The sequence below is a fragment of the Cyprinodon variegatus genome, unplaced genomic scaffold (assembly GCF_000732505.1).
Source record: "Cyprinodon variegatus isolate N-32 unplaced genomic scaffold, C_variegatus-1.0 Scaffold587, whole genome shotgun sequence".
NCBI classification, from domain to species: domain Eukaryota; kingdom Metazoa; phylum Chordata; class Actinopteri; order Cyprinodontiformes; family Cyprinodontidae; genus Cyprinodon; species Cyprinodon variegatus.
This window is the reverse complement of record NW_015151040.1, coordinates 85,449-101,070: the sequence shown is the minus strand read 5'-3', so window position 1 is coordinate 101,070 and position 15,622 is coordinate 85,449. Positions and strand designations below refer to the sequence as shown.

General features: G+C 37.7%; 2 protein-coding genes across 2 annotated transcripts in view; both read left to right on the top strand.

Annotated features, from left to right (window-relative positions):
• LOC107095944 (sterile alpha motif domain-containing protein 10-like) overlaps positions 1-1,434 on the top strand; it is a 25,364-nt gene extending 23,930 nt beyond the window's left edge. Inside the window, exon 5 of the mRNA XM_015392335.1 lies at positions 1,114-1,434. Coding sequence (XP_015247821.1) covers positions 1,114-1,136 — 23 coding nt within the window. The 3' untranslated portion in view covers positions 1,137-1,434. The remainder of the gene's footprint in view (positions 1-1,113) is intronic.
• A 111-nt stretch (positions 1,435-1,545) lies between these two features.
• LOC107095945 (uridine-cytidine kinase-like 1) overlaps positions 1,546-15,622 on the top strand; it is an 18,066-nt gene continuing 3,989 nt past the window's right edge. Inside the window, exons 1-14 of the mRNA XM_015392337.1 lie at positions 1,546-1,602; positions 5,309-5,496; positions 5,687-5,793; positions 8,339-8,509; positions 8,736-8,807; positions 8,947-9,136; positions 9,211-9,272; positions 10,599-10,615; positions 12,134-12,232; positions 12,321-12,414; positions 12,901-12,963; positions 13,038-13,160; positions 13,336-13,443; positions 13,651-13,807. Of these exons, the coding sequence (XP_015247823.1) occupies positions 1,583-1,602; positions 5,309-5,496; positions 5,687-5,793; positions 8,339-8,509; positions 8,736-8,807; positions 8,947-9,136; positions 9,211-9,272; positions 10,599-10,615; positions 12,134-12,232; positions 12,321-12,414; positions 12,901-12,963; positions 13,038-13,160; positions 13,336-13,443; positions 13,651-13,807 (1,471 nt within the window). The 5' untranslated portion in view covers positions 1,546-1,582. The remainder of the gene's footprint in view (positions 1,603-5,308; positions 5,497-5,686; positions 5,794-8,338; positions 8,510-8,735; positions 8,808-8,946; positions 9,137-9,210; positions 9,273-10,598; positions 10,616-12,133; positions 12,233-12,320; positions 12,415-12,900; positions 12,964-13,037; positions 13,161-13,335; positions 13,444-13,650; positions 13,808-15,622) is intronic.

Sequence of the window (15,622 nt, the reverse complement as noted above, 5' to 3'; positions counted from 1 at the left end):
AGTAGAAAGTACAGATATTTGTGTAAAAATGTAAGGAGTAGAATAAAAATAAGTAGTAAAGTAAAGTAAAATATCAGAAAAATCTACTTGAGTACAGTAACGAAGTATTTGTACTTCGTTACTTCCAATCTCTGGTTAAGAGGATATCTTCTTTACAGCCCACTACCCTATGATAGAGTTTTTTCTTTCCTACATAGAAGCTAAATTCTGAAACAAAACAATCCCTTAAAACGCTGCAGAAATATGTAATATGAACAGAAATATTTTTCATAATCTTCGAGATGTTCCACTAAATTACACCATGCAACATACTATGAAGATTTTTATTACCAAAAAAAACAAAAAACGTTTAGCTGACTAAAAATGTATTCTGAGAACGTTCAACTAATCAGAAATGTTTCCTTTGCAGACCTTCATAGCAAAAGAAGTACTTTCCTATCCCATCTTCTGGTAATCTGTTTTTATGCAGGAAGATGCAGTAGAAACTGAATTATAAGGGCAGGGTGTGAAGAAAACTGCTCTGTTTTAAGAAAAAGGCTCCTGAATTGTAAATGTGCCTTTACATGATCTCTGAAATTTATGGACTAGCCAGGAAAACAAGGAGCATCCAGTCCTCACTTTGCTTAGCCTTCACAAAACAACACAGCCTGAACACTCTTTTGATTAAAAATGCTTGGTCAGTTTAGCTTAGCTGGATATAACTAGTACAATGAAAACAAGCCAAAAGAGAACAGTTAATAGAGCTCACTTTTCATTCTCTGGCTTTATTGAATTTCTTAATAAAGATAATGAGCTGAATTGTCTTCTGTCTGTTCCCTGGCAACTCCCGAGAAGCCGGCTCTCTTTTTCGATGACAGCAAATTGTTGTTTTTACTCTTTTGTTTTGACACAGTTTTTTTTTTTTTCCCAGCGAGCTCTAACATGTTAAAAGCCTTGTTCTTTTGGATATTCCTTTGTGCATGAAGCCATCCCAGCTGTTTCCAGTCATTCTGCCTGGAAGAAATAAGAACCAGCTGTCTGGGAGACAGGGGGATGTTGGTCTTATTTGATGCTTGAAAGATAAACAAAACCTGACTGTTCTAAATTTAGTTTATTTCTGTTTTTCAACTTTAGGTACATTTGGAAGGATATCTTAACAGAAAAGAACTGGACTTCCTGGACCATCGAAGCTCATTGAAGCTGAATCAAACTTGTGGAATAAATCCATCCATCTTGCAGTGAATCCAGAATAATGTTATTTATCAGGACCATCTACAACACATGAAGGAAACAAAACCTTTACAGACTGTGATGAAAATGCCTCATGACAATCTTATTCAGCATTGTACTGTTTATCTGCTTGGTTGTTATATTCATGTCAAAATGTTATTTCGTGACTGTCTAAACCTTTTTTTATGTCAACATTTAATTATTAAATTAAACTATTGAAATATAAGCGCCTTTTTTGTGAGAGTTTGGAGAGATCTGGAAGGGGGCAGACATAATGACTACATTACCCACAATCCCCTACGTGTCAGAGCAGGACTCCATTCAAGACTACAGCCGATGCAGGACTCCGGCGGATGCAGAGGGGTTGAAAATAATGACGTCCCGTTCGGACAGGTACTCCATACTACCAGTGTTTTTACCTGTTTTTAAACTGCGCAGGTAGAAAAAAAAGCGTTGGTTGTTTATTATTTGGACCCATGCCGCAGCGGGCTGTTTACCCTGTCATATAACCCTGAGCGCTCGTGACGTGCTCGCTAACTGCTCTGTATCTAAACAAAGTAAATACAAATATTTGCCTAAACGTAATTATAGCTGCAAATAAATAAATGTATCATTTTGGGTTCGTTTAACAGCGCAATTATGTGTTAAGCATGTAGTTAATCAAAAGTAGGTGATGTATGGCGTCACCGTCTACGTCATAGATTATTAGGAAACCTCTGGATCGCTCTAAGAGGCTTTAGCTGACTATTTCAGCTTCCACGGTTTTCAAACCTACATTTTTTATTGAAAAAGAAGAAACAGCCTTTTTTTTAAATAGCCATTTCTGATTTTAGCAGTTTTTACATATAGTCTTTTTTATTATTAAAAGGAAAAATTGCATTAAATTGCCACAAATCAATTCTGTTTATTTCTATAGCGCCAATTTACAACACATGTCATCTCAAGGCACTTTACAGTTCACCAGATCATACAGTCAAATTTATTAAAAGTTTTCTGTCTAAGGAAAACCAGTTGATTGCATCGACTCATTGACTCTTCAGCAATCCCTCACACTAAGCATGCTTGCAGTGACAGTGGAGAGGAAAACCTCCCTTTTAACAGGAAGAAACTTCCAGCAGAACTAGGCTCAGTGTGAGCGGCCATCTGCTGAGGCCGACTGGGGTTCGAGGAGACAGAAGCAGAGATTCTGAAAGCAACTGTAAAAGGCGGCCCCGTCCAGGAAACACACAGCCAGGCAGACGAGCTCCAAGCCAGCTCCCATGTCAGAAGATGAAGAGAGCACATCCAGTTAGTCACAGACAGAGAAACAGGACTACACTAAAAAAACAGGCTGATCTCGAACATCTATAAACAAAGGTGTTGGTGGCAGCAGCACAGCTGATATTTCTCTCCAGGATGGAGTCGCAGCCAAACAGGAACAGACCAGATGAAGCTACTATGAGAATAAGCAGAGAGAGCAGAACGTTAGAGATTGAACTAACAGATTCTGCAGAGTAGGAGAATAGAGATAGAAAGAAGCAGAGTGATGAAATAGGGGTCCCTATGTCCTCCAATGATTGCCAAAATAAAAGTAATATTTTATTAGACCTATCTTTCATGTGTGCTTTTTTAATGGCAAGGTAAGTTTATTCATACAGCCCAATTCAGTGCAATTCAAAGTGCTAAAAATACATAGAAGGAAGATAAAAAGCAGAATAAAATCAAGTGAAGATAAAAAAAGGTGTTGAAGCAAATAAACAGTAACAGCCCCAAACTCATTTTCTCAGCTGGACCGAAGGCAGAAATAGTTCTTTAGATTTTAAAGGTTGCAGACCTATTGTTTAGGACATCATATAATGGTGAAAATGTTAAAATAAGGTATATTTGGACACGGAAGTGATTAAGGAGTTGATATTTAACAAAGTAAATCGTAGAAATCTGTTAGCTTTGCAGTTTGTCACATATAAACAGTGGAGGTAGCATCACACAGGGTGTTGTGGTTAATAGGTGAAATAAAATACATGTTCTGCTGGTGGATTTTGATCTAAGCTTATATATAAATATGTGTATACCATTCAGATCATGATATAGTAGACACAACTATATGTAGCTACATCGAGAAGTGAAAGTGTGGCTGTTGTTTATTTTTCAGATTTCTTCTTTAACAGCTCTGCATCTATATTTGTAAACAAACGTCTTAAAACAATCTATATTTGTACGCGTCACTGCTCTACTGTTTGTGTTCCTTCTTCATACAGTGGCTTGTGTTTTAGCTTGTTATTGAGAGGAAGCATATCCTGAGGGTTTTCTGCTTTGGTCCCTGGGAGGAAAGTTGTGGAGAGCCTTTCTATAATCTCCAAGTGTAAATTATAGAGAGGTTGCTGGATTGTTTGCACTGTGAAATTAAAAACCAAATTACTCCAGCTCCATTGTTGAGATGCGGAGCGGTTTTTGAAAATTTGCCTTTGTAATGAAGTGTTCTGTGCAACAGATTATTGAGCACAGAGTGCGGATCAACGGGTAAAGTGCATCTCGTCGTCCTTGTGTCTACAGGTGTCTCTATTAATACCAGCCAAGCGGCTCTTTGCCGACGGTGTGATCCTCTTAGTGTCCCACGCTTTGGCAGCAGCGTGGAGCAGGCTTACAGGTGATAGTTCAGGCTTCACAGATACACATGAGTGAAAGCCGGCAACAAACAGACCTGTAGCTCACACACAGAGTATACCAGTTCCACCACAGCATTGGGTCCACCTATTGTTGTTTTAGAAAGGTTACCACGGTTACTGGCCAAGCTAAAAGGTAGCAGGATGTCATGCGGATCAGATATGACTCTGCTTGATTGCACTGGAGCCAGAATTTCTGGGTGTTGGTCACTGAGAACTGACCGCAGGTAAGATCTGACTGATCATTGCTGTTACTCATCACAGGTGGGAGGAATGCTTCCCTGCATGAGCTTTTTTTTTTTTTTTATATACCCACTGTGGTTGTGTATGCATGTGGGCTTTAAATAGTTTCTAAGCGGGGTGTGTTCAGAGGTCAGGGGAAGTGCAGGATCTGGTTTGGTTTGCAGGGATTTGGGTGAGAGAGCTGCTATAATTTGGCTCTGCATCAGAGTTACAGATTGAAAACAGTCATTAGTCCTCATTTCCATTCACGTCTTGCCTCATTCTGTATGCACATAAAGAATGTGTAGCTGCGACCCGAGGAGTCCTCAAATCTATCTATGCAGAACGCAGAGTTTCCAACTGGAAATTTACTGCAGCATTTCCAGGTTTGGATAATCATGGAAAAAAATATTTGTATTTGTAAAATCCATCTTACCAGAATAGAAAATAAGTCTAAGGATCTGTTTTATGCAAATATCATACATAGATATAAGCTTTTCTTTTTAAACAGGCATCAATTAAAAAGCATTTTATGAAGCTCATAGGAAGAACAAGCAGCTTAAAAGTCTTAATTTCAGTCTCTATTGGATTCTGTGTGGATTGGTCTATTTCTGAAAAAAAATAAATAAATAAGTCTGACATGATGCAAATAACAAGCTGTGGGTTACAACGAGCAGAAGTCATTAGAGAAGATATTCTTATGTGAAAACAGAAACATCTATTGCAGGAAACTGAAGAGGAAATTAGATAAAGTGATGTCACAGCAGCTGGGAGAGAAATTACAGGACTATAAAGGAATGCTGGTGTCTCTGTCTGCTTTGGGAAGCAAATTAGTTGAATCATTTTTTTCTTTTTATAGGCTTTGACTCTTTTACACTGAGTAGCAGTTATATCCTGCAAACTCCTCCACCCTTGATTTTCCTGATAAAAGCATCTGGATCTGATAATTTCTATTCTAGCTGCAATGTCCCCATATCAGGAGCCATAGAAATGATGAAAGCTCACTTTATAATATCATGAAATGTTTGGATGAAGTAAAATGTAAAAAAAATAAAATAAAAAAGTCAAAGCTGTGCAGAAGCAAACCTCTGATAACACTTTTCACAAATGCTCCCATCGCTTGTGAAGATTCTAGTCTTGGTGCTGATTGGATCTGGTAAACAGGAGTGTTTCAGCTCCTCGTGCATCATGTCTGCATCAGGCTGTGACCTGCCCGGCGGTTTGCTGTGTTGCAGTGGGAGTGGGGAGGACTCGTTGGACCGGCTCCTGCCTCATGCCGGGGCCCCCCGCAGGAAGAGCACCACCACGCTGAGTAAAACAGAGCCCCCTCTGCTCCGCACAGGCACGCGCACCATTTACACCGCCGGCCGCCCTCCCTGGTATGACGAGCACGGAGCTCAGTCAAAGGAGGCCTTTGTCATTGGTATGACAATGTTTGTTTTCTCTATATTCAGGTCATGTTGTTGCTCTGATCTGCAGGATCCATCTCTTTGTACCTTCCCTCTTTATATCATGAACAATTAAAAACATTCACTCATGCATACAGTACCACCAGACATTAGATATTCTACTCTAGATACACAGATTCTATGTATTTGAATTACTGTCTGCAGGGCTGTGTGGGGGAAGCGCCTCAGGGAAAACCACCGTAGCAAATAAAATCATTGAGGCCCTGGATGTGCCTTGGGTCGTGCTGCTGTCTATGGACTCTTTCTACAAGGTGAGTTTACCATGCACGCTTATTTTTTCTTTTGCTTTTAATTTCTATAATTTCTATAAGGAGACATTTTATTAATCTTCCAGCTTTTGAGCACAAAACAACAAGACAATCCTCCTTTTGAAATTTAGACAGGAACAAACCATTAAACCTACGTCATGATTTTTCTTTTCTTCTGTAGAGTTTTAATGTTGCTGAAACCAATTAACTATAAATAGTTAATGAACTCTAAAGGGGCTCAATAAATACAGACGAATACCATTTTTCTGTGGTTCATTATTACTCTAGTAAAGATTGCAAAAATTAAAAAGAACATGTGCATTTATGTGTGAGGGCTGTCTGAACATGAGAATTAGAAAACCATCTATAATATTGTGTCTTTGTTTTGTGTGTGATAGATCAACACAAAGTCATGCTAAATTGTGAAGAGGTTTAAAAAGTATTTTGCTCTGAAAAGTATGCACCGGTTATCAGCTGCTTTTAAAGTAATATCCCTAAATAAAATCCATGGATACCAACCTCTTCCAGAAGTCACCTAATTAGACCATCTGTGTGGTGATGAGACTCTAATCTAGATCCAGACTAAATTAGAGACTTAATTAGCATTTAATCCAGACTCTGTAATACAACACTAAAAAAATGAATAACTTTTGCAATGTATAATGTGCAATTACTATTTGATACCCTGTCCAATAACATGTTTCTCTATATTTGACATCCATCTATATACAGTAAATTCCCATGTTAACACCCTTTGCAATAAAACTATATAATGATCTTACTATAATAAAAAAAAGGTTGTCATATGTGGATGCACTGTGTATACTGTATATATATCCTGCAGTGGCAACTTCGGAGCCACCGCTTCAGAGTGGAAATATAGATCAGATCCAACGCGCGTCTTCGAAAAATTGAGGCATTTATTTGTCTTTCACTAACGTACAAAACAAAAGCGCTCCCGCATCACGCGGTTGAAAAACTGTTTGTCCCTTCCACTCTACCTGAGCGGCAGGTGACAGCACCTATTAATCAAATCAGCTCAACGTCACGCCCACAGACAGGAAGAGAGCAAATAAACAAATCAGAACGAAAACAGACATATTTCCAACTAAAGATTCAAAACTAAATCAGGAGAATTAGAATGCGAATAAGTTCATAATAAATTCAGAAGAAAAAAATCAAAAGAGATGCAAAACGGCTCCAACATATCCCATCCATCTTTCTTCCTTTTGCACATTCTTCTCCTTTGACTATTTGAGCTGATGTAATGAGTAAATTTCTCCACAATCAATCAATCAATCAATCAATCAATCAATCAATCAATCAATCAATCAATCAATCAATCAATCAATCAGTAATCTGGGCCATAAGGAAGAATGAAAAGTATTACTCATTAGAAATCTCCTTTTCAGTTAAACACAATGACAGTCTGATTCAGTTTGAGTATTGCTGGCCAACATGCACAGCTATTAACATGGTAGTGGTAGCATTACCCTGTGGGGGTGCTTATCTTCTAAACAAACATCAAAGTTTGTCACGGTTGACTGGAATACAGATGAGGCTAAATAATGAAAGAAGAAAAAGACTCCAAACATTAGCAGAAGTTCAATTTATAACAGAATGATGAAACATATACTGCCAGAGCTAAAGAGGAAGTGTTTGGATTAGGGCTGCAACTAACGGTTATTTTGCAGACTGATTAATCTGTTGATAATTTTTTGGATGAATCGATCAGTACTATGACAGCCAAAGGTTCCTTAAAGAAGACTGCTTAAGAAATCAAATCAGGTGAAAGTAAATACTGTATGTGGAGTCCTGGATAGAGCATACTGACAGATGAAAATGTTTTATTTTAAATGCAAATACAAATTTTGTACGTTTTGGTATAATTAGTGCTCTAAATGGGTTGCTCTGTCAGCCAAAGGCATGTTTTAGAGTCTCTATATTCCATTTAACGATTAGTAGATTACTTAATTAGTTGATGATTATTTCAATAATCAATTAATCACAATTAATCTGATTGATTGTTTCCGCCCTAGATTGAATCCAGGCATGCTTTTGTATTAGAATGGTCCAGTCAAAGTTCAGACCTAAATCCCAACATTATTCATGACAAAATTTGACAAATGCTGTTTGCAGATGATTTTTTCGCTACTTTGTTTCAGGAATTTTGAAAATAATAATGGGCTAGAACTACTGGAGATATGCTACAAATATACTATGTGACTAGTTGCATTGAAAGGTTTTTCCACAGCGTTACATTTTTCTTCTGCCCCTTAATGTACATTATTTAGTGTTGATTTATGACATGAGATCCCATCCAAATCCATTTTGTGACAATGCAGAAAGGTTCAAGATTTATAAATAATTAACCAACGCTCTACTGAGAGGCCATGACAGAAAAGGCTGAGATGCTGAATTTATCCAAAAGCAAGAAGTTATTTACAAATTAAAGCAGCTACTTATCGTTATGAGACCTCACAGCGTATCATGAAAGCCTCCTCTGAGTCAGAAATGTTTCTGATGCCACATGCTGTGTTCGCTCCAGGTCTTATCTCCAGAGGAGCAGCTCCTGGCAGCAAAGAATGACTACAACTTTGACCACCCTGGGGCGTTCGACTTCGAGCTGCTGGTGTCCACCCTGCGAAAGCTCAAGCAGGGAAAGAGCGTGAAGATTCCAGTGTACGATTTCACCACACACAGGAGACAGAAAGACTGGGTACATGTTAGCCTTGATTACTCGTTAAAGCATAATTTTGGGTATAACAACTAGATTTAGTATGCTTTTTATGGGTTTAAGAGAAATAAAGTAGAGCCTGCTGGGTGGAAGGCTAAAATATCAAAATGAATATTAAAGAAGTAAATTGAAATTACTAGCTTTCCTACAGAGACCCACTGCTGCTTTTATCTTTTCCTCAGACTTTTTTCTTCTTCTCTTTCTTCAGAAAAATGTGTATGGGGCCAGTGTTATCATATTTGAGGGAATTATGTCTTTTGCGGACAAAGAGCTTCTTCAGGTACGGCAGCAGATCTTTCATTCCTCAACATCTGAAGATTTTTTTGAAGTAATCAGAAGCTGTTGTGTAGTTCAGCCGCTCTGCTGAACTTGACTTGATTGAAGCCCTCATTGGGGTCTTGTTCTCCCCCCGTCTGCAGCTCTTGGATATGAAAATCTTTGTCGACACAGACTCAGACATTCGACTCGTCCGCCGGCTCCGCAGGGACATCACAGAGCGCGGCCGGGACATTGAAGGCGTCATCAAGCAGTACAATAAGTTTGTGAAGCCGGCGTTTGAGCAGTACATCGAGCCGACCATGAGGCTGGCTGACATCGTCGTACCTCGAGGTGAGCAACGCTGCAGACCCTCTGAGCAGGAAACACCTTGATGCCATATTTATCTTAATTTGCTCTATTTAAAGGTGGTGGGAACATGGTGGCCATTGATCTGATAGTTCAGCACGTCCACAGCCAGCTGGAGGAGGTTAGTATGTGGCGCCACCTTGTGTTCAATAGATGTAATTTACAGGCTTATATATAATTTTATATTATTTATACTCTAAATGGAAAAAAAAAATGTTATTTTAAAGATTCCCATTTAGTTATTGAGTATCAACATACTTTTTACTATTATTAACTTCAGTCCTTAGCAACCTCTAGAAATATTTATTTACAGAGCTTCTAAAAGGCTAGTTTTGATTTTTGCAAATCCTTTTTATGTCATTTGTTTGATTTAAATGGGTTATCGAATTCTGTTCATAAATTTGACTGAAATTCTGTTTTTAAACTTTTATTTCTGTGTAAAGTAAAATCAAAATGATTAAAATGACATTTAAATAGTTGATTTTTTTCTTCATTGTGAAAGTGTAAATTTGTAGATTTTGCTATGGACTAGATGGAAATTATTTTTTTTACTCACGAAGCAATTAAAGTTAGATTTTTTTTAAGGGATTTTAAGACAAGTGAACGGAAAGCGTAAATCGAGAACAGAAAATGTAAATTATAAATCAGTGGCAAATAAGCAGAATTAACACAGACTACTTTATATAATAACAAGAATGAAATAGATATGTATTTATGTAACCACAAAACAGATTTTAACTCAGTTTACATAAATTGTATTTATTTTTTTTTCAGGATAGGTGTCTGAGTGAAGGCCTTGTTGCCTTTGATGTAAGCCTGTTTTGTGGTGATCCAGATCACAGGAATATATTTATGTACTATACATATACAGTAGTTTATGTATCAAACATTTATAGTTTACACATTAGACTATAACAGCAATTGATATTGTATGGGGAAAAAATCACCTCCTCCAACTTTCAGATGGGTTTTCCTAAAAGTTCAGGACCTGTCTATATATTTTTTGTACTTTATTGTTTTACACTTTCAAAATACTAAAGCTTGCTGCCAATTAAATGAAAGAGTTTTTGATGTCAGTAAATTAATTACGAGAAAAACAGAATATATTAAACAAAAAATATTCAAATGACGGTTTAGCTTTCTCTATATAAATAAAAACAAAACTATTTAGAACTGACAGAATTTGGCTAAATTGATTTGTTCCTTTATTAGTATGAACACAAACTGAACTGAACACAAATCTGAAGTTTAGACTGAGAAAGTTTCCCTTCATCAGAATTAGACTTGTTCTTTTTAATATATTCAGCATGTCTTTAGGCGTCTTATAAAGGTATGTATTAACTATGGATTTTTGAGGGAAGGAAACATGAAAAGGCCTAACAAAGTCTTTTCTTCTCTTTCTCAACTTTCTTGTTCTTTTCAATTGATTTCTTTTCTCTTTGTGCAGCGCGAGCTCAGTGTCAGGTACGCTGATACCTATTTTAAAATCCCCAACAACCCAAAACTTGACTCGTTGGCAGATTTATCTCCTCTCTGTATGCACTCTCACATTCACTGCTTTTTAAGCCAATCTGCATCTCAAAGTCTTATAGTCTCTCTGCTTCATTTACTGTAATGGCCAAAGGTTTACATACATTATTCATATGCATGATTATCATATTAATTATTGGACTTTTAAGGATTTAATTTCTCTTTCCAGGGCAGCATTATAACCCATACCTTAGATAAAAAGTTTAAAAATACACATTCCCTCACAGTAGTATTTTCTTAAATTCCCCTTTGCAAGTTGTGCCTTCATCCTGTAATATCAGAATTTTTAACACTTATCTAAATGTATAGATTTTAAAGGCACAGACTGTATGCATAGTTTCTAAACTTTCAGTAGTATTGATGGTAGGACTAAGAAAAGGCCATTGCAGAAACTTGATGTAGCTTTTATTCTCTAAAACTAGGTTTTAAGAGTCTTTTATTCCTACTTCTTGGTCAGTCCTTTCTCTTCTTCCCTGGCAGTCCTCCTGATTGATGCAAACGCTTCCATATGTAAAAGCTGCTATAATGTTTGTAATGATGTTTTTAAATTTGAAAGTTTCACCCAATATTCAATTCAATTCAGTTTATTTATATAGCGCTAATTCACAACACATGTCATCTCAAGGCACTTTACAGTTCAACCAGATCATACAGTCAAATTGATACAAAGTTTTCTATCTAAGGAAAACCAGTTGATTGCATTGACTCATTGACTCTTCAGCAATCCCTCACATTAAGCATGCTTGTAGCGACAGTGGAGAGGAAAAACTCCCTTTTAACAGGAAGAAACCTCCAGCAGAACCAGGCTCAGTGTGAGCGGCCATCTGCTGAGGCCGACTGGGGTTCAAGGAGACAGAAGCAGAGACACAAAAAGTAGCTGTAAAAGGCGGACCCATCCAGGAGAAACACAGCCAGGCAGTCGAGCTCCAAGCCAGCTCCCATGCCATAGGATAAAGAGAGCACATCCAGCCAGTCACGGTCAGAGAAACAGGACCACACTGGAAAACAGGCCGATCTCCAGCATCTATAAATATCACAGTTTTTATTTTGTCCGACCCTTAATGTTTTTCTTCTGAGGGACTTGGTTGCTTCTGAACATCCAACTCAATCTCCTTCAGACAGCTGGAACTTCTTCAAGATATATTATACCTATAAATTCGCAAATAGTATAGTAGTTTAAAAACTAATTTTAAAATGCTGCTGTTAACTTTCTGGAATGGCCTTTCTAAAGTCCTGGTCCGAATCCTGTTTAGCGTTTTGCAAACTGCTTGTATTATTCAGAAAACAAAACTGTTCTTTTAATGCCAGTTTCATGCCTTAAAGGTTCATTGATCTTGATTGATCTTTTTACCCTGGGAAATAATCAAGAAATCAATCACTAAGAAGCCATATTGAAGCCCGAATCTGTAGCTGGAGTTGGATTGTCTAACATTACCTTTTTTTCCCTCTCAGAGCACTCCTGGCCTCTGTTCAACAGACTCAGCCGCTGCCTCAGACTCTTAGTGTGCTGGAAAGCACGCCACAGGTCCGAGGCCTTCACACCATCATCAGGTAGTAAAACATGCAGTCATATGAAGCCTGAAATCCTTCCTACTGTGCCTGTAAAGGTCTAAAGACATTTAATGTTGCTCCACCGCAGGAACAAGGAGACCAGCCGTGATGAATTCATCTTCTACTCAAAGAGATTAATGCGTCTTCTTATCGAGTATGCGCTGACATTTCTACCTTCTCAGGTGAGTCAAAGTTGACTACCTCTTAATACCTTCTTTTCAGCAAGTTGATTTTTGTAAACTTAATTTTTTTGGATCTGTTTGTCAGCTGAATCTAGACCCAAATTTGGTCATCAACAGAGTACTGATCTGAAGAACAGCAGCAGGTTCTAAATGAGCTTAAATATTGCGAGCAGACCTAAAGAAAGTGCATAAACAAAGAAAAGTGATGAATATTCTTTTCTTCAGCAAGTCCAGTCCTGTCAGTGTGGATGTCTTTCATGGATAAGACCTGTTGCGTCAAGTTAAAATAAGTCTGTTTTGTCGAATGGTCCACAAAAAAAAAAGAAAAGGCATCAAAGCCCCCAGAAATTGTGAAAGATGTTTAAAAAACCGGAAGACATCTTGAGTAGAAACCACTTTAGAGGCTTACTTGGAGTACATAATAAATGTCTGAACATTACTAGTGTCAGCCAAAAAAATTACATTTGTTTTCTTTTTTTTTTGCAGCCTTGTGTGGTTCAGACTCCACAGGGCTCAGAATACGAGGGCCGCAGCTACAATGGGAAAGGAGTGAGTAATGTTCTGTTAGCCCCATGTTGACTGTTACCTCTCATTACAATCACTCCCTTCGCTCGTCTCCACAGATTACCGGCGTGTCCATCCTAAGGGCAGGAGAGACCATGGAGCCTGCACTGAGGGCCGTGTGCAAGGACGTCCGCATCGGGAAAATTCTCATCCAGACCAACCTGGACTCAGGCGAGCCAGAGGTATCAGACGCCTCGACCCAACCTGGCCCTCTTTGCTATTCAACACAGTGTCTCAAAATGACTTCCACCATTGTTCTTAAAAAATGTTCTTCCTCGTGATGCTTGTCTCCGTGGAAACTACCTGTCCTGTGCCTGTAACCATGGTAACCGGCCTCCTCTGGTCTGGCCCGGCCAGTTGCACTACTTGCGCTTGCCTAAAGACATCAGCGAGGATCATGTCATCCTAATGGACAGCACAGTCTCCACCGGCGCCGCAGCCATGATGGCGGTGCGAGTCCTGTTGGTGGGTGAAGATAAGCTTTGCTTTGTCCTCCCTGATTTAGCAGTGAGACCTAAATTATTGCTTTTCTGTGCAATTATTAAGTGTTTTTATTCTTATTTGATGAATTTTAGAAATATAATATCAGATATTCCTCACTAGAAGGGTCTTTAATAATAATTACAAATAAGCCACTGACATTATATATCTGTAATGCGTGTGGCTGAGCAGGATCACGAGGTACAGGAAGACAACATCATGTTGGTGTCCCTGCTGATGGCTGAACTTGGGGTGCACTCTGTGGCCTACGCCTTCCCGAAGGTTAAGATCATTACCACCGCTGTGGACAAGGACCTGGACCAATTCTTCCACGTTATTCCTGGTATCGGTAAGCAACTACACTTTTAATTACTGCTCTGTTCATATATTTCTTTCTAGTTTTAGGCTTTTTTTTCCAACAATATTTTTATTGAGTTTTATAAATATATTTTTCTTGTACAAAGAGACAGTAATCAAAGCAATAACATCCATTAAATGAACAGAAACAATTTCCAGAAAATATTCACATACTTCACACATTTAACAAATTAAATAATACTTAATAAAACACAAACTCTCAACAAAACATATCAGTGCAGCAGTTCTGAGTTGTCTGAGCACTTTGACGTTTAAAAAAACCTTATTAATTCTATACAGTCTCAAACTCTTCCCCTGGTTATATAAGTCAGTCTTTTCAACATAACACATGATGCCATCTTCTTTATCCACATATGCATCTAGGGCACATCCATTTTTCTCTAGGACAGAGCTATCATCCTCCTCATGCAGGAGTAAAAAAATCAATTAAAGTTGACTTGTTTGGAATAACAGTTTGGATATATACCAAGTATACATATTTCTGCCAGGTGAGGTGTCTTCACTCTAATGATCTCAGGTAAAGTCAAAAAAATTTCTTTTTAGGCTTGTTTAGAATGATGTATATACAGTACACATAATTCACATCTAGCAAAAGAGGTCAAAAGGCTGTTTTTCATTCATTTTTCCCTTGTTATGTTACAGTCTCTGAATAGCATTCAAACAAGCTGGAACACATAGTATGTGTTCAATACCCAAATAAAAAATAAACATTTTTCAACCTAACATTATCTCAAAAATGAAAGTAAGGGAAAGTAAGTTTTTGTCATATCAGTTACCGTTAGCAACCTGAAGCACAATATTAATTAAGGCAAGATACAAGGATTAAATCAAAATGTTGCTTTGACATTAGTTGTAATTTCAATTGACAACATTTGTAGTTGATTAAGGGTTCAGCTTTCAGTCAGAATAATGGAGCTGAAGTTGGTTTTTCCCTTTAAAATGAAATCTGTGCATTTCAGAGCCTTGCAACAATAGATACTGAAAAAAGAAACATATTGAAAATGGTGTTTTTATAATTTTTTTAAGCAATTTTAAAAGCAATTTCGGACAACAGCAGGGGCCACAACTAGATCTCACTTTCTGATTGACTCTTTGAACAAACTTGCACTTAAATTGCAACAATAATATGTGTGAAAAACAAGGCTCCTCTTTACCCTGCAGTAAAATAGATTTTTCTGCCCCAAGATTGTGAAAACATAGAGAATCCTGCATTAAGTGAAATAAACTAAAGCTTAAAAGGGGTGAGGTCTCATAAAGCAGTTAATGCCACACATAGAATAGATAAAAGTCAACAGCCAGACCACAGAGATGACTGTGGGTGTTGTTTGTCAGCATTAAGTTTTTTGTTTGATTTTTCTTTTTTTAGTAACACAATAAAGTAAATACAGATATTTACTCATGTATGAAGTTTATCAGATAAGAAAACCTTTTCTTCTAAAGCATTTTCTCTTCTCTTTTATATCTATATAAAGAATCTGCTGATGAACATATATAATGTTAAATAAAAAATAGCACCTTCTGAATGTCAGCTCTGTATGTTAAGCTGCACTAATTGGCTTCACCTGCTGCCGTTTCTTTCTTTCTTCCTGAGCCAAATAAAGCATTTGACAGCAGATACAATGTTCCTGCATTCCCCTTCATCCACCCTGTGTCTTAGATCTTAGTTAATTATTCATGCAAAGCAAGATTTTGTGACAAAGCTTAACTATAAATGGACTCATTGAGGATGCAATGCATCATGGCAGTTTAGTTTAACTCTCTTAAGTAAAACCCAGACTGATTATAT